Source organism: Corvus cornix, chromosome 26 (genome assembly GCF_000738735.6).
Source record: "Corvus cornix cornix isolate S_Up_H32 chromosome 26, ASM73873v5, whole genome shotgun sequence".
In the NCBI taxonomy this organism is placed as follows: domain Eukaryota; kingdom Metazoa; phylum Chordata; class Aves; order Passeriformes; family Corvidae; genus Corvus; species Corvus cornix.
Window position 1 is genome coordinate 2,532,681 of NC_046354.1, and position 17,029 is coordinate 2,549,709.

Consider the following 17,029-nt stretch of genomic DNA (forward strand, 5'->3'; position numbering starts at 1 on the left):
TGATATCAGCTCGGGCCGGGAGATGTGTTACCAATCCTAAATGGATTTGGGGAGATTACACGCTTTAATAAATCCAATCTTTAAAAGATCAGGCTATAGTAAACAAACAAATAAACAAATAAATACAAATTCATGCCACATAAGGCCCATTAAAAAAAAAAAAAAATCAAGGAAAATCCAGAGTGGCTGAAACAAAGCTCCAATTATCCATGAGATATTTCCTGAGCCAAAACAACACCCGTGAGCCCGCTCGTTCCTGTGGATCCAGCATTTCTGGAGTTCTTTTTCCCACCTGTGCTGAGCGTGGATACGTTTATGTGCAGGGAAGGGATTTGGGAATGTGTCTGAAGGCTTGGAAAAGCAGGAAATAATGTCGGGATTGATTTTGGGATAGGTGGAAGGATCTGCAGCCCATTCCCAGGCGCACGGAGCTGCCCGGAGCTCACCGGCACAGGGGAAGGCGATGCCGAGCTCCAGGGAACGTCAGGGAGATGCCAGCAGAGCAGAGTCAGGGTTATTTGGGGAACAGGACGGTCAGAAATCGAGTGGGAGGCGTTTCGCAACATCGCAGAGGCTCGAAATTTGTTTACAGAGCCTGATGGCAGCAGCTGAGCGCCGGGGGGGGGGACGAGGAACGATGGAAGATGCGCTGGAAGGGAGGGATGGACAATGGGAGACGGCAGCGCCGCATGGAATCCTCGTGGAAAAACTCTTCTGAGTCCTCCCGAAACATCCCTGGGGACGAGGGGTGAGCAGAGCACGCTGGAGAAGCGGCAGCGGGGGGGAATGGCTGCAGGATTTCGTAAGCAGGGTGAGTCAGAGCTGGCATTTCTGGGAATGAGGGAGGAAGGGAGGCAGGAATCCTCCCCGGGAGCAGGGGAGGGCTGGTGTCTGAATATCAGCGCCTCTTGCATGAGCTGTGGAGAGAAGGGAAATCAAACGCCAGGGGAAGGTGGGAACAGAGGAATGGGGAGTCGGGATTGGGGGAAAGAGCTGGAAAATGGAGCCCTTTCCACGGAGCTCATGGGACTCGGGGAGAGAGGAGCGTTCCTGGCTGGCCCGAACACAAGGAATGCCCGGAACTTCGTGGATCTCCTGACCAAGACCTTTGGGAGGAGGGAATTTGAGGAGTTTTCTTGCCATGAATCTGACCCAAAGCAGCTGCCAGATATTTGCTGTGCTCCTGGAGAGACTGTGTGGAATCCCCATCCCTGGAGGTGTCCAAGGAACTCCCGGAGGTGTCCAAGGCACTCCTGGGCTGGTGACAAGGTGGGGATCAGGCACAGCTTGGACTCGATGGTCCTGGGGGGCTGTTCCAGCCTCAGGGATTCTGGGATTCTGTGCTGCACCTCCGGTAACGATGCTGGGCCTTCATCCAGGGCTTCCCACAGGATGGATCTCACGGCAGCTGCGACCTCCATCCTGCGGCGACCCCAAATGTTCTGCTTGGAAGAACAGGAAGAAATTTGGACCAGGCCAGCTCCCAAATCCCTCTCCCGAGGCAGCTGAGCAGATGCCAGCCCTGCCAGCATTCCAGCCAGCTCCTCGCCCCTCTTCCAGCAGCTCCGTGTGCGCCCAGGGAAGGACGGACACGCGCAGGGATGACGTGATGGGACATTTGAGAGGGGCAGAAGGGATGGATTTATCTCTGCCAAGGCTCTGGGGTGCTCTGCCGTAGGGGATGGGATTCCTGGGCGGGTAAATAAATGGATGGATGCCTTAGCAGGTGTCCTGGCAGGGTTGGGTGAGGTTTGGGATGGATATGTTGAATAATTTCTCTTTAACCCTGAACCAGTCATGGCTTGGAGAGGGACTTTGGACAAGGGCCTGGAGTGACAGGAAAAGGGGGAATGGCCTTAGGGTGAAGGAGGGCAGGGTTAGATGGGATATTGGGAAGGAATTCTTCCCTGTGAGGGTGGGGAGGCCCTGGAATGGATTTCCCAGAGAAGCTGTGGCTGCCCCTGGATCCCTGGAAGTGTCCAAGGCCAGGTTGGAGCAACCTGGGATGGTGGAAGGTGTCCCTGCCCATGGCAGGGGATGGAATGGGATGAACTTTAAGGTCCCTTCTAACCCAAACCAGGCTGGGATTCCATGATTCCATGTCTTACACAGGCTTTAAAACCCTGGAGAAACCAACTGCCTTTATCGTGTTTTTTTTTTACCTATGGCAAGGCCAAAGTGCTCCATTTCTATACAAAACTGCAAAAAAAATTCCTCTTCACCACGGATCTCGATCTGTGACTGAACAAAGAGGAACAACGACTCAGCTTTCTGGCCTGCAACCACTTTGCTCCTCCAAATGTTGCCGGAAGACTCCTGGAAAATCCCTCCAGCCCCACAGGGCTGGGAAGAAGAGCAGGCAACATTGACACCTGCCGTCGGGAATTCTAATAGCCACGCACTCCAGGATTCCCGGAGAGCCAAGAGCTGGTGAAAACCAGCCAGAAAAAAAGAAGTCGAACCACGGAGGATTGTTTACAGAAAGCTTTATTTAATCACCAGCGGTGCCAACAATTGGATCTGAGGGATGGCTGGAAAAGGGTTGGGATCACTGGGGCCAGTTGCAGCAGGAGCAGACGGGGTCGAAGACCAGCCCCTGCTCACAGCTCTGCACGAAGGTCTGCCCGTTCACGCAGCTGTAGAAGTTCCTCTTGTTGTCGGGGTCTGCGTAGATCCCATTGGGTTTCCCGGCGCAGAAGCCGCTGCCGCCGGAGCCGCCGGAGCCGCCGCTGGTGGTGGTGGTGGTGGGAGCCTCGGTGATGGGAGGCAGGGGCTCAGCGGGGGGAACACAGTCTGGAATTCAAGAATTCAAGCAGGAGAAGGTTTATTTTCGTGCTCCCGGTGTTTCGTCCCTCCCATAGGAAGCTTGGGAGTCTCCATGAGGGAGCTGCTCCCGCTGGTGGTGGTGGGAGCCTCAAATGGGAGGAAGGGGGAACAGAGTCTGGAATTCAGGCAGGAAAGGGTTGGAAGTGTTTCATTCCTCCCCATCCCTTCACAGGGAGTTTGGGAGTCTCCGTCAAGGAGCTGCTCCCACTCTCTCAGAGCCACTCACCGCTGCTCTCCAGCCCCAAGCCCTTCTTCAGCGTGGAGATCAGGGGGTATTTGCCCTCGTGGCAGAAGGTGCCGGTGAAGTCATCCATGTCCAGGGCCCAGACCATGGCCCCGCCAAAGTTGTTCTTCTTCAGCCAATCCACCTGTGGGGAGGAAAATCCCAGTGAGCCCCAGCAACTGATCCCACAGAAGGCTCCGGCCCCGTCCCAGCACAGCCCCGCTGCCCCCAGACCTTGAGGCCGAAGCTCTTGACGTTGTCGTAGCCGATCCATTCGCTGCCCTTGTAGGTGTAGGGCACGTCCTGGGGTTCATCCCAAGCCTGGGTGGCTCCAGAGCTCAGGAAGGTGCAGATCTGGGGAGAAGGAAGCAGGAATGTTATCCGCAGAAAGGGAAAAGCCCAGGCTTGCCCGTTGTCTTGGCTTTATCCTCTGGTTTTGTGCCGTTTCTCTGGCCCCTGAGTATTTAACTTTTTCCTAGCGATTCTATGGACAGCTTGGTGTCTGAAAATTCCATGGGAGCTTCCTGATAAATTCCTTCAAATGATTTGGGAAAGGAATGTGATGGGAACATCCATACCTCGTAGTAAGCCAGGGTTCCGGCCTCCCTGGTGTAGGGCCCAGCTGGGCCAGGGCCGGACGCTGGAGCTCCAACGGAGGTGTCAGATGGGTTCTGCAGGGTGAAACTCTTTCCATAGGTTGGGAATCCCACCAGGAGCTTCTCAGCTGGGGCACCGTTGCTCTTCCAATAATTCATGGCGTATTCCTGCAAGAAACCAGTCCTGCTCAAGTCTTTGCCGGGATTTGGAGGATGAATTCCTCAAAACCTCCTCGGGGGAGCCACGAGGGATCTGAGAGTTGTGAACGTCCCAAAAAAATACTCACAACGTTGAAGTATTTGTAGTCCCCGGTGTCAGCAGGGCCGGCAAACAGGGGGCTGTTCTCACCAGTGTTCCTCTCCCAGGAGCCGTGGAAGTCGTAGGTCATCACGTGGATGTAATCCAGGTACCTGTGGGGAGCAGGGGCTGCGTCCTGACCCGAGGCACCAGAGCTCTGGGTGCCCGGTCACCCCCCAGCCCCGGCCACAGCCCCTCCTGCTGCACATGGGGCTCCCTCAGGGAACTCTTTCACTTCAGCACTTCAGGAAACCCTTCAAATCCCACCCATGAGCCCAGGTTTGCCACTTACTTGCCAATCTCAGCAATCTCATAGCCAGCCTGGATGGTGGAAAGTCCGGCAGCCACAGCGGCGGTGACCATGAGCCGGGGCCGGTTGGTCTGTTTGGCTTCCTGCTCGAAGGCTGCCAGCAGTTCCTGAGGGATCCCAGGGACAGGAATCACCTGGGGGCTCTGGGATGGGGCTTTGCAGCCGCCCAGGGCTCACAGGCCTGGAGCCAAGCCCACCTTAACCAGGACGGTGAAGAGACCCTTGTCCTGGGCTGGGCTGCCCCTGGAGCCGGGGTATTCCCAGTCCAGGTCCAGCCCATCAAACTGATACTGGCGCAGGAATTTGATGACAGAGTTGATGAAGGTCTGGCGGTTCTGGGGTGTGGAAACCATGGTGGTGAACCTGGGCAAGCAGAGCGGGACAGAGATGGGGTTGGGTTGGAGCCTCTTCCTCCTCTCCTTTCTTTTCCACGCTGCTTTTTAGGTCAGGACATGGTTTGAACTCACTTGGCTGTGCCAAAATTCCATCCTCCAATGGCCAGCAGGGTCTTCAGGTCTTTGTTCCTGAAAGGGAAGAGGCAGGAACCGGAGTCCTTGCAAGTCTACAGCGCTCAGAACTGCTGTCCCTGAGCTCAGGGGACCGGGCTGTCACCCCGCCCCGCCCTGTCCGTGTCTCCGTCCCTCTTCTCTCAGCATCCCTCACCCAGAACCGCTGCCACCGTGCAGACACTGAAGCACAGGTCAGGACTGGGAGGGAGCAGCAGCCCTGCCCGAGGCTGCCAGCACTCACTGGTTCTTGAGGCCGTTGAAGGACTTGTACAGGGTCTCATCGTTCCACTCGTAGGTGGTGATCTCGTTGTTGTTCATGCCGGCGAAGGCGTAGATCAGGTGGTTGCACAGGCAAGGGTCGACATTTTCGGGGGTGTATTTGCCCAGGCCAGGCCTGTACTGGGCCCAGTTGGTGAAGTAACAGGTCAGCACATAGGCAGTGCCTGCGGGGAGACACAGGGCATGGAGGGGCCTGCAGCGCCCTGGGCACAGCCCGGCCCCTGCGGGCACAGCGGCCGCGCGGAGCCCCGGGCAAGCAGCGGGCACAGGCTCCCTGTGCGGGCCAGGGGCTCAGGGAAAGGGCAGCAGGGCTGGCGATCCCTCGGACGCTGCCGGGGTCCCCGGGACAGCCCCGCAGCGGGCGCCTTCCTCCCCTGGCCCTGGGGACGGCTCGGTCCCGCAGCCTCTGGTGCCCTTCAGCTCCCGGCTCGGGGTCTGTGCCCCCGACGGGCCCTTCCTGCCCGGGAGGCAGCCGGGAGGCAGCCGGGAGCTCCGGGGCAGCTGCTGCAGGGAAGAAGCACCTACCGACGTGGGCGTTCAGCAGCAGGGCCAGGCCTGGCGGGGCACAAGGAAACAACAAAGAGGTCACTGCTTGCTCTTAGAAATGCAAAGGTCTTGTGCAAGACTCTGCTCCCAAGCTGAGGCAGAGGAGGTTTTCTACAGAAGAGGCTAAAATCTGTCAAATCATTTCAGGTAAAAGCATAGCAAAGGACCCAAACAGGTGCCAAAGCAGTCATTTGACTTTCAGATTTATATTTCAAAGCCCATTTCAGTCCCGGCCTGCGATGGACTCTGTCCATGTTCAAAGCAGAACAGATCCCCAACAGCAGCAGCACTAAAGAACGGAAGTCTCCCTCCCGAAAGAAAATTGTGAAACCTTTGACAGAAAAGAGAGAGCAGCATTTTTATCCCTCCAACCCCCCTGTACAGCAGCAGAGTGCCAGTGGCAGAGCCAGCAGCCCTGGGCAGGAAGGCAGAGAGCTGCAGTTTGCAGCGGCACTCACCGGTGAGCAGAGTGAGCTTGGCCATCTTGGACCAGGACTGATGTGCTCGGGCTCTCTCCCACTTTTATACCCTGCTCCTTCCTCTGCCAGTCTTACATCAACAGCGACGGACAAACATGACGAAGCTTGGCAAAGATCCCCATCGCCAAATCGGACACCAGGACAATGGGCCTGAGCACCCCAGCTGGAGGGGTCACTGGTGTGGGGCTGTGCCATGTCCTGGTGCTGCAAGGGCAGATAAAGAGTGGGATTAGATTTCTGTGACTGTCCAAATGCTGATCTTAACAACAGCTTTGTGTCCCTGCTGGCGACTGCGCAGGGAGCGATGGCTGAAGTGTGAGACCTTGCGCTGTCCTGGAGCCCTTCCAGAGATGGTGGCACTGCCAAACCCAAGCTCTGGGCTTTGCCAGGGCTGGGTGTCCTTGGTGGGACCGTCCCAAAGCAGGGCCGAGCAGGGCTCTGGCTCCCAGCACTGGGAATGCTGGAGGCTCTGGGATCTGGGCTCTCTTGCTGTGGGACAGAGGGACCTTGGTGGTCTGAGCTGTCTCTTGCCCACCCAGCTGAGGTGGGGTCTCTCAGGGAAGCAGAGGAAGTTTCTTTATTTCTTGGGGGTCAAACTCTACAAAGGAGGCCCCTCTCACATTTATCCCCTCCTCTTCCTGCTCAGCTCTTTCCCAATCTGAGAAACCCCCATGTTGCCAAGCATTCCTGTTTCTCCTTAAGTGCAGCTCCGACAGCTGAATGCCTCAAAATCTCCTTTTCACATTTTTATTTCAGCTTCTGCCCAGGTGGAGACTCCACACTCTCACCCTGTGCGAGGAGACTGGGAATTTCTTCCCTTTCCCCCACTCAGGAGTGGGACACAGTGGGGACACGGCCGTGTCCCTGCACTGGGACGTTGTTTAATTCCTGCTGGGGTGACACCAAGGTGACTTTCCAGGAGGTCACAGCCTGGTATCAGATGCTGGCCAACCTGCAGATTAAAATGTGCCAGCCTGAGCCTTCGGGATTTCGTGCAGGCACAGGGTGGGATACGGCTGATAACAGGACAACATCCTCGAGGGGTATTTTTCCAGTGTTTTTCTTGCTTGATAAAGTCACAAGGTACAAATTCAACTGGAATAGATCTGGAAAATCCCACCCTCAGCGACCTCTGGAGCCTTTTCAGCTCTGTTATCCATGGAAGGTGTTTTGGTGTGGAAAGGAGAGCGTTTGGGACAGGCCCAAGGGCTCTTGTCCTCACAGGGGGGGTAACAAATGAGAGTCAGGCAAATTCTGGAGTTTTCCTTCAGGACTTTTCCTGCTTTTTTCTGTTCTGACAAAGCTGCTTAGCTGTGGGCACAAGAATTGGTCCTTGCTGAAAGAATTCCAGTTAAAAAGAGCAGACGGGGACCTTCCAGCTGTCCCAGTGCTGGATTGCAGAGAGATTCCACCACTCCGGGCTGTTCCTGCTGCATCTTCCCTCTGAAACTGCCATCCCACTGGTTCCGTGGCTGTTGGGATTGAGTCTGTCTGTCCTTCCGCTCTTTCCCGACAGCTCATGGAGAGCAGACCCTGATGTTTCCTGGTATCCAAGTTCAGCAGTGCCCAGGTGCTCCTTCCAGGATGATTCCTTAAACCTTCTCCTCCTTCTTGTCCTGGAGGTTTGGCAGATTTAGGGATGGCACCGGCACAGCCAGAGATGTGTCTGTCAGGAAAAATCCCCAAAATCTGCTGTTTTCCCCCAAAACCTTGGGCACCCCAGCCCAGCTGACCTCCCTGTGCCCCAGCCATTCCTTCAGGGAGTTTGTTTGGCTCTCCCTGCCCTTGCTGGAGACACTTGGAATGTCACTGTGGAAAGCTCCACGGGGACAAGCGGGAAGGTCCCTGGAATGGCGCTGTGTCCTTTGGACATCATTGGGATCCTTATCGGGATGCAGGGAGGCAGGTCTGGCCTCCTGGAACAGGGACACTGGAGCTGGCAGCTCCCAGAGGGATTTGTGCCGATGGCAGGGAGGTCCTTGGGGTAGCCGAGATCCAGCTTGGGATTCCCACATGGAGCAAAGGCGCCGTTGGGTCTGGATGCGAGGAGCTGGATGAGTTTTCCAAGGAAAACTTTGGGAAAGCCAGGCCTGCTTTGGGCTGCTGGTCTGGTGCTCCTCAGTGCAGGCAGAGGAGTGACAACCACCCCAGGGACAATCTGTTCCCAGGATGGATTTAGTTTTTTAGTGTGGAATGGCGTTCTTGGGAATTTTCCTGGGGGGAATTATCCCAAAAATGTCATCACGTGGATGTAATCCAGGTACCTGTGGGGAGCAGGGGCTGTGTCCTGACCCGAGGCACCAGAGCTCTGGGTGCCCGCTCACCCCCCAGCCCCGGCCACAGCCCCTCCTGCTGCACATGGGGCTCCCTCAGGGAATCTTTCACTTCAGCACTTCCAGGAAACCCTTCAAATCCCAGCACAGGGAGCGATGGCTGAAGTGTGAGACCTTGCGCTGTCCTGGAGCCCTTCCAGAGATGGTGGCAGTGCCAAACCCACGCTCTGGGCTTTGCCAGGGCTGGGTGTCCTTGGTGGGACCGTCCCAAGGCAGGGCTGAGCGGGGCTCTGGCTCCCAGCACTGGGAATGCTGGAGGCTCTGGGATCTGGGCTCGCTCGCTGTGGGCAGCGTTGGGACAGAGGGACCTTGGTGGTCTGAGCTGTCTCTTGCCCACCCAGCTGAGGTGGGGTCACATTATGGAAGCAGACAGGAGGAATCCCATCACTAAAGGAAAACCAGAACAGTTTTTACTGAGTCATTCTCCACCTGATAAAGAAAAGTTCTTCTGTAAGAAACATTGGTTTTGTCATCTTCTTTCCCCAGTCTCCTGACACCCATGGTCACAAGAACAAGTGGGAGGACAACGCAGCAGAACCTGATTCTGATTCACTTTGTTTCCATCAACACAAGGAGACCCAACCCTTGCGCAAATCCTTTGTTTTGGCAGTGCCACCATCTCTGGAAGGGCTCCAGGACAGCGCAAGGTCTCACACTTCAGCCATCGCTCCCTGCGCAGTCGCCAGCAGGGACACAAAGCTGTTGTTAAGAACAGCATTTGGACAGTCACAGAAATCTAATCCCACTCTTTATCTGCCCTTGCAGCACCAGGACATGGCACAGCCCCACACCAGTGACCCCTCCAGCTGGGGTGCTCAGGCCCATTGTCCTGGTGTCCGATTTGGCGATGGGGATCTTTGCCAAGTTTCGTCATGTTTGTCCGTCGCTGTTGATGTAAGACTGGCAGAGGAAGGAGCAGGGTATAAAAGTGGGAGAGAGCCCGAGCACATCAGTCCTGGTCCAAGATGGCCAAGCTCACTCTGCTCACCGGTGAGTGCCGCTGCAAACTGCAGCTCTCTGCCTTCCTGCCCAGGGCTGCTGGCTCTGCCACTGGCACTCTGCTGCTGTACAGGGGGTTGGAGGGATAAAAATGCTGCTCTCTCTTTTCTGTCAAAGGTTTCACAATTTTCTTTTGGGAGGGAGACTTCCGTTCTTTAGTGCTGCTGCTGTTGGGGATCTGTTCTGCTTTGAACATGGACAGAGTCCATCGCAGGCCGGGACTGAAATGGGCTTTTGAAATATAAATCTGAAAGTCAAATGACTGCTTTGGCACCTGTTTGGGTCCTTTGCTATGCTTTTACCTGAAATGATTTGACAGATTTTAGCCTCTTCTGTAGAAAACCTCCTCTGCCTCAGCTTGGGAGCAGAGTCTTGCACAAGACCTTTGCATTTCTAAGAGCAAGCAGTGACCTCTTTGTTGTTTCCTTGTGCCCCGCCAGGCCTGGCCCTGCTGCTGAACGCCCACGTCGGTAGGTGCTTCTTCCCTGCAGCAGCTTCCCCGGAGCTCCCGGCTGCCTCCCGGCTGCCTCCCGGGCAGGAAGGGCCCGTCGGGGGCACAGACCCCGAGCCGGGAGCTGAAGGGCACCAGAGGCTGCGGGACCGAGCCGTCCCCAGGGCCAGGGGAGGAAGGCGCCCGCTGCGGGGCTGTCCCGGGGAGCCCGGCAGCGTCCGAGGGATCGCCAGCCCTGCTGCCCTTTCCCTGAGCCCCTGGCCCGCACAGGGAGCCTGTGCCCGCTGCTTGCCCGCGGCTCCGTGCGGCCGCTGTGCCCGCAGGGGCCGGGCTGTGCCCAGGGCGCTGCAGGCCCCTCCATGCCCTGTGTCTCCCCGCAGGCACTGCCTATGTGCTGACCTGTTACTTCACCAACTGGGCCCAGTACAGGCCTGGCCTGGGCAAATACACCCCTGAGAACATCGACCCCAACCTGTGCAACCACCTGATCTACGCCTTCGCCGGCATGAACAACAACGAGATCACCACCTACGAGTGGAACGATGAGACCCTGTACAAGTCCTTCAACGGCCTCAAGAACCAGTGAGTGCTGGCAGCCTCGGGCAGGGCTGCTGCTCCCTCTGCTGCTGGGCAGGGCAGGGGGACAGACCTGTCCCCTGAGCTCGGGGACAGTGGCTCCGGGCGCTGCCTGTTGGCCCTTGGCCTTTCCCACCAAAAGGACCCGGCCTGCAAAGGCCACAGTGACACCAAAGCCTTGGGGTGACTCCGGTTCCTGTCCCCTCCTTGCAGGAACAGGAACCTGAAGACCCTTCTGGCCATTGGAGGATGGAATTTCGGCACAGAGAAGTGAGTTCAATCCAGCTCTTTCCAATAATGACTCCCAGGAAAGGGAGGGAGAGGAGGAAGAGGCTCCAACCCAACCCCATCTCTGTCCCGCTCTGCTTGCCCAGGTTCACCACCATGGTTTCCACACCCCAGAACCGCCAGACCTTCATCAACTCCGTGGTCAGGTTCCTGCGCCAGTACGGATTCGACGGGCTGGACCTGGACTGGGAATACCCCGGCTCCAGGGGCAGCCCAGCCCAGGACAAGGGTCTCTTCACCGTCCTGGTTAAGGTGGGCTTGGCTCCAGGCCTGTGAGCCCTGGGCGGCTGCAAAGCCCCATCCCAGAGCCCCCAGGTGATTCCTGTCCCTGGGATCCCTCAGGAACTGCTGGCAGCCTTCGAGCAGGAAGCCAAACAGACCAACCGGCCCCGGCTCATGGTCACCGCCGCTGTGGCCGGTGGACTTTCCACCATCCAAGCTGGCTATGAGATTGCTGAGTTGGGCAAGTAAGTGGCAAACCTGGGCTCATGGGTGGGACTGGGGTAGGTTCCTGCAAGGGAAAGCTCCAGAGAGCCCCTGAGGGAGCCCCATGTGCAGCAGGAGGGGCTGTGGCCGGGGCTGGGGGGTGACCGGGCACCCAGAGCTCTGGTGCCTCGGGTCAGGACGCAGCCCCTGCTCCCCGCAGGTACCTGGATTACATCCACGTGATGACCTACGACTTCCACGGGCCCTGGGACGGCTCCACGGGCGAGAACAGCCCCCTGTTCAGTAGCAGCACCCTCAGTGTTGTGAGTGCCTTTGGGGCCTCTGGCCCAGGGCTCCTCTTCCTGCCAGCCCATCCCAGCCCGGCCCTGACCCGTGCTGGCTTCTGCAGGAATACGCCATGAACTACTGGAAGAACAACGGCGCCCCAGCTCAGAAGCTCCTGGTGGGATTCCCAACCTACGGGAAAACCTTCACCCTGCAGAACCCATCCAACACCGGCATCGAGGCCCCAACCTCCGGCCCTGGTCCTGCGGGACCCTACACCAAGGAGGCCGGGCTCTTGGCTTACTACGAGGTGCGTGTGGGACTCGCCCCCGCTGCTGCAAGGGCAGCACGGACACTGCTGGGACTTCCCAGCACGGAACTCCTAACCCGGCCCACGTTCCCACTGCCCTTTCCGCAGCCCCTCGCTGATTGTCCTGCTCTGCCCTTTTTCCCAGATCTGCACCTTCCTGAACTCCGGAGCCACCCAGGCTTGGGATGAACCCCAGGACGTGCCCTACGCCTACAAGGGCAGCGAATGGATCGGCTACGACAACGTCAAGAGCTTCGGCCTCAAGGTCTGGGGGCAGCGGGGCTGTGCTGGGACGGGGCCGGAGCCTTCTGTGGGATCAGTTGCTGGGGCTCACTGGGATTTCTCCTTGGCACCCCACAGGTGGATTGGCTGAAGAAGAACAACTTTGGCGGGGCCATGGTCTGGACCATCGACCTGGATGACTTCACCGGCACCTTCTGCCACGAGGGCAAATACCCCCTGATCTCCACGCTGAAGAAGGGCCTGGGGCTGTGACCGCGCCGTGAGTGAGCCGGGAGGGAGCCGGGCTTCGTGCCCCTTCTGCCGGCTCCAGAGGCCGCGGGGCTGGGAACGCCGTGGGACCGTGGGAGGGGGGGGCATTTAAACACCATCCCTTCCCCAAGGAAAATCCTGCTTTCTTTTCAGGCTGCAAGAGCTCTGCACAGCGCTGTCCTCACGGCCCTGCAGCTGCTCAAGGTGTGGGAGGAGCTGCAGTGCCGATGGTGGGGACCGGCCATGGAGATCCCGATGTTGTTCCAGCCCATTGATCCTCTGATCCAACTGCACACAATAAGAATGATTAAATAAAGCTTTCTGCAAAAGCAACCACTTCCTGCTTCAACTCATTCAATCCTTTATATTTCGGTTCTTCCTGATTCTATCAGGACGTTCACACTTGTGCTTGGGGAAGGGCTTGGATTTAATCCCAGCCTGGCATTTTCCCCGGGGTTTTTTTCTGCCCTACCCTGGCAGCCACTTGGAAACCGGGAGAGGAACTGTTGTCACATCCCCAAGGCTGTGACATCACAATCCCAGGCTGCTCTCCTGAGCCAGCCCAGCACATTCCACAGGGAAATGTGAATCCTCAGCTTTCTCCTGCTCCCTCCATGGATTGCCATCCCCCTGCTCCATGGCTATAACAACTGGAGCACGCAGAGCCCATCCCGGGAAGATCAGGCACGGCAGGATGGCAGCGGGGCAGGACCCAAAAGGTGAGAGCTGGGCGAGCTGGGGGCACCCAGAGGGGGCTGTGTTTTCTTCTCCTTCACCTCCCCGGATGCATCGGCTTCCCCAGCGACCTCCCCACCACGGGGCTGATCCCAATTCCTTGCTCAGGCTGGGGAAAACCAGCCCCTTGTGGCAGGAGGGATCAAGCAGAGCCGAAGGGCAGATCCCTCCCAAATACCCAGGGTCAAGGGAGGTTCCCACGTGGGAGATGAAGGCGGGGAGCAGCAAGTGGTCACTGTTTTCTCTCTTTCCTCTCTCTGTTTTGTTCATCCCGCTGGTGGCATTTTCCCTCTGCTCGTCCCCCAGCCGCGCAGAAGAGCATCTCCTTCGGGACAACCCAAGAACGGAAAATGTTCCCCTACTACTACGCCCCAGACAGGCTGGGAATCGAGGTGGCAGCGGTGCGGGGAAACCCTCTCCTGGGGCTGGGCTGTTACCTGGGGCCAGAGGTGAGTTGTTCTTCCATTCTGGGCTCCTTCCCAGAAGGCACAGGAGCAAGGGGGCCACAGCTGCCCCGCAAACCCACTGCAGGATGTCCCACATCCACCTGGGAAAAGGAATTCTCGCCTTTCCCAACCAGTCCTCGAGGCTCTGCAGGAATGAGAAATTAGGGGAATTAATAGGAATAATTGTAGTAGGAATAACATCTGCTGCTCATGCACTCCTGCCCTGCAAACCCACTGCAGGATGTCCCCACATCCACCTGGAAAAAGGAATTATCTCTCTTCCCAACCAGTCCTTGAGGCTCTGCAGCAGTGAGAAATTAGTGGAATTATTAGGAATAACTTTAATAGGAATAACATTTGCTGCCGAGGTAATTCTGCCCTGCAAAGGGTGTCTTTAAAACATCAATACATCATTTTGGGTTTCCAATTGCAGAAGAACATCCTCAAATCCTCCATGAGCACCCGACCCATGAGCAGCCGGGGATACGTGATGGGAGCCAGGACAGCCCCGCGCTTCCAGCTGAGCGCCCGGGTAAGGAGAGGGCCAAAAAAGGAGGAGAAAGCAGCCAAAATATTCCCCGGCAAGGCTGTGACATCCACCTGGCTGCTGCTCTGGGAATGTTTGGCACCAAATCCTCCATCCTGAGGGTTTTTTTTTTCCCTGCAGACAGTGACCCCCGGCCCTGGTGCGTACCGGCCCTTCCCGAGGGATGAGAGGAGGTGCCAGCCTGCCCGTGTTCCCTTTTTCTCCAGCACACCACGATTCCCAGCCAGGATTCCAGATCAGGAATTTTACCCTGGGTAATTTAACTCGTTTTCTCACAATAAGCAGGAATCCTAGCAGGGAGAAATGCACAAATGGGAGGTGGGGATGGAGTTCTCAGTAAAGCTTTTGATCTCCAAACAAAGCTTTTTAGCTGCAAAAAAAGGCTTTTTGTCTCCAAAAAGCTGCCTCTGCTTTAGGCTTTAGCTTACGACGATGACTAGGACACCACAGCATGGAATTCCCATGGATCTGCCCCGTGGGGCTCTGCTGAAAACAAAAAATCGCTTCAAAACCCAGGTCAGGGTTCTCGATGCTGCCTCACATCTTCCTTTTCTGAGGCATTATTGTTGCTGTGAATGAATAATTGTATTTTAGCTGACCACGGAGGTAAATTCAGGAATTACAAACCAGCAAAAACCAGCTCCAAAACTGAGATATCTGGTGCCTGTTTGCTTTAGGCCTGGAACTTACAACATAGAACAGCCTTTAACCAGAAGGGTCACTTGGCCGATGAAATTTGGGGCTCCAGACTGGGCCACAGTGGCAGCACTACCCCAGAGGATGGTGAAACTGCAAATCCAGAAGGTGAGGATGGGGATAAGGGGCTGTTATTCCTGCCTCAAAGCTTCTGAAAAAGGAAATTTCCTTTTCACTTCCCGTTTTCGCCATGTTTTGTTATCCTCTCCTGCTTCTGAGAGAGGAAATTTCCTTTTCAGTTTGTATTTTCACTGTTCTTTGTTATCCTTTCCTGCCTGGGCCACAGGAGACAAAGTGATTTTCTCTCAGAAAATGCCTGTTTGCAAAATCCTTCCAAAAAAACCCCTTTTATTCAGAAATTTCCTCTGGAAGTTTCCACTCCCGAAGGGAGCAAAGCGAGGCCTCCACTGCCTTGTGTGGCTCTGCTGGAAAGAAAATCTCATTTAAAGCACAGGTCGAGGTCTCATCCCTTCCTTTTCTGGAACATTTTCGTTGTTATTAATGAAAAGTTGGTGTTTTTTAGATGACCCTGGATAAAAAATTCCGGAAAAATCAGGCCAGACAAGCTTACCTGAAGCTGTACCACAGCTGAGGATTCCAACTGTGCCACAGCCTCCTTCCTTTGGAAACTCTCACCTGCACCACCAAGCTTAATAAATCAAATATTTAAAATATTTTAAATGTTTTAAAATAGCTCTGCTCAGCTGTAACAAAAACAGCTCAATATTTTCAACCCCGTGCTCAGCACAAGTGCAAAACCAGCCCCATTCCAGCCACTTGGGAAGAAAGTTAACTCCAGAATTTGTTTTAAAATAGTTTAAAGAGGTCTTAAAATATTTTAATATGGTTTAAATATATTGAAGAGATTTTTTAAAAAAATTGAAAATAATGAACTGAAATAAAATCCAAATAAATGAAAGTAAAAAAATAAAATCCAAATAAAATCTTTTCAAACAGAGGGATTTCGTTCCTGGTGTCTGGAATAAGGCTGTAGTTTGGATTTGTGCTGAACACAGGGTCAATAATATTGGGATATTTTGGTTAATATTGGGATTTTTTGGTCATTGCTTCCACAGCACTGGGGCCTTTCCTGCTTTTCCTGAGGGAGAAGTTGGGAAGTTTTGAGGGAGACACAAATGAAGGGATATTCCATCCTGCTCAGGATATGAAATGGGGGGGAAAGGGGAGGAATTGGGGGATATTTGCACAAGTCACAGGCTCCAAACCATTCCATGATTTTTCCAGTCATTCCATGACCGCCTTGGATGAGGCCTTGCTCTCCTGGAGGTGCCTGTGGGAAGCAGGGAATCAACTCTTTGTTTTCCTTTGCTTGCCCTATTAAATCACCTTTGTCTCAACCTGCGAGTTTTCCAGCTTTTCCCCTCACAAGTCTCTCCCAAATCCTGCTGGAAATAAATAAAAACCCTCTCCATGATCCCTCTGGAGAGGGAGCGAGCGGCTGCGAGGGGCTTGGAAACCACGACCCCAAGTCCCCCCCTCAGCTCATCCCCCTCCTTCCATGGATTTCCTCACTTTTCCCTCAAAATCCAGCTTTTCCTGAGGCAGGAAAGGAGCCAAATAACCACAGTCAAAGGGCAGCTGCTCCATTTTCTCAGCGCCAGGAATGAACATCCCCATCTTCCCCTCAGCTTTTCCTGCTGTTCCCCCCCCACCAACTTTCTCATCATATCCAGGTCAGTGCAAGGGGTTTCCCCACAACCTGAGGAAAAATCAGGAATATTGAGGTGGTTTTGGTACCCTCAGAGGGTGTTTAATGTCTTTGTGCCCAAAATAACACCCTGAAAACTTCTGAGGGAAAGAGGCTGCGTTGGGACGGGCCCCACCAGGCCTCACCAGGTGGATTTTTGCATTTTGGCTCCCTCCCTGATGACACAAAAATATTCTCAAGCCAACAAGAAAGATGCTTGAACTGAGAATCTGGCCACAAAAATAAATGTGGCCTGAAACAGAAAGTTCCTGGTGTTGGGGCAGCTGTTTCCCCCTCAGACCTTTGAGAATTCTCTGTTTCCAAACCCTCCCACGGATGTGTCCGATCCCAATCCCACAGAGACCCTGGAGAGGCAAAATCCCTCTGGGTGTAATTCGAGCTCCACTCTTCTTCCAATTTCCTCTATTTATTTATTGTTTCTGTAGCAAATTTCACCTGCAGCCCAATTTTAGCCATAAACCCAACATTTATTCTTCCAATTCTCACTTTCAGGAGCTCTCGCAGCTGCTCCCAGCCTGACTTTTGGAGTCACAGCTGTCCCTTTTTGGTGCAAGATTTTGAAGCAACATTAGGCTCCCTGGAATTTTTCTTGTCCTAAAAACTGGGGGTTTTAGGCTGTTGAAGGCTTCACTTTTGTATTCCTGGTGGAC

The 17,029-nt window shown here is 55.2% G+C and overlaps 2 protein-coding genes across 3 annotated transcripts; one reads left to right on the forward strand and one right to left on the reverse strand.

Annotated features, from left to right (window-relative positions):
• The first annotated feature begins 294 nt into the window (after positions 1 to 294).
• On the forward strand, positions 295 to 12,562 carry LOC104692367 (acidic mammalian chitinase-like). Of its 2 annotated transcripts, XM_010404370.3 has the most exons (11): positions 9,173 to 9,389; positions 9,839 to 9,868; positions 10,230 to 10,431; positions 10,639 to 10,695; positions 10,800 to 10,965; positions 11,056 to 11,180; positions 11,360 to 11,462; positions 11,549 to 11,734; positions 11,880 to 11,999; positions 12,095 to 12,236; positions 12,380 to 12,562. In XM_010404370.3, the coding sequence occupies exons 1-10, from the start codon at positions 9,365 to 9,367 to the stop codon at positions 12,227 to 12,229; spliced, it is 1,149 nt and encodes a 382-aa protein (XP_010402672.2). In that variant the 5' UTR covers positions 9,173 to 9,364; the 3' UTR covers positions 12,230 to 12,236; positions 12,380 to 12,562. The 2 variants fall into 2 exon arrangements, with proteins under 2 accessions (XP_019144519.2, XP_010402672.2); XM_019288974.2 differs by lacking the exons at positions 9,173 to 9,389; positions 9,839 to 9,868 and adding an exon at positions 295 to 811.
• On the reverse strand, positions 2,491 to 6,485 carry LOC104692523 (acidic mammalian chitinase). Its single transcript, XM_039565494.1, has 11 exons — positions 6,046 to 6,485; positions 5,567 to 5,596; positions 5,004 to 5,205; positions 4,721 to 4,777; positions 4,451 to 4,616; positions 4,236 to 4,360; positions 3,933 to 4,056; positions 3,628 to 3,813; positions 3,284 to 3,403; positions 3,053 to 3,194; positions 2,491 to 2,793 (listed from the first exon to the last, which is right to left on the reverse strand). Exons 1-11 carry the CDS (start codon positions 6,068 to 6,070, stop codon positions 2,549 to 2,551), a joined length of 1,422 nt encoding a protein of 473 aa, XP_039421428.1. The 5' UTR covers positions 6,071 to 6,485; the 3' UTR covers positions 2,491 to 2,548.
• Positions 12,563 to 17,029: the final 4,467 nt, after the last annotated feature.

Coding starts and splice junctions, on each gene's coding strand:
- LOC104692523 (XM_039565494.1), bottom strand. CDS start 6,070: ATGGCCAAGCTCACTCTGCTCACCG. Junction 5,597..6,045: donor CAAGCTCACTCTGCTCACCG/GTGAGTGCCGCT, acceptor GTGCCCCGCCAG/GCCTGGCCCTGCTGCTGAAC. Junction 4,617..4,720: donor TGGAATTTTGGCACAGCCAA/GTGAGTTCAAAC, acceptor CTGCTTGCCCAG/GTTCACCACCATGGTTTCCA.
- LOC104692367 (XM_019288974.2), top strand. CDS start 670: ATGGGAGACGGCAGCGCCGCATGGAATCCTCGTGGAAAAACTCTTCTG. Junction 11,181..11,359: donor GAGATTGCTGAGTTGGGCAA/GTAAGTGGCAAA, acceptor TGCTCCCCGCAG/GTACCTGGATTACATCCACG. Junction 12,000..12,094: donor TCAAGAGCTTCGGCCTCAAG/GTCTGGGGGCAG, acceptor GGCACCCCACAG/GTGGATTGGCTGAAGAAGAA.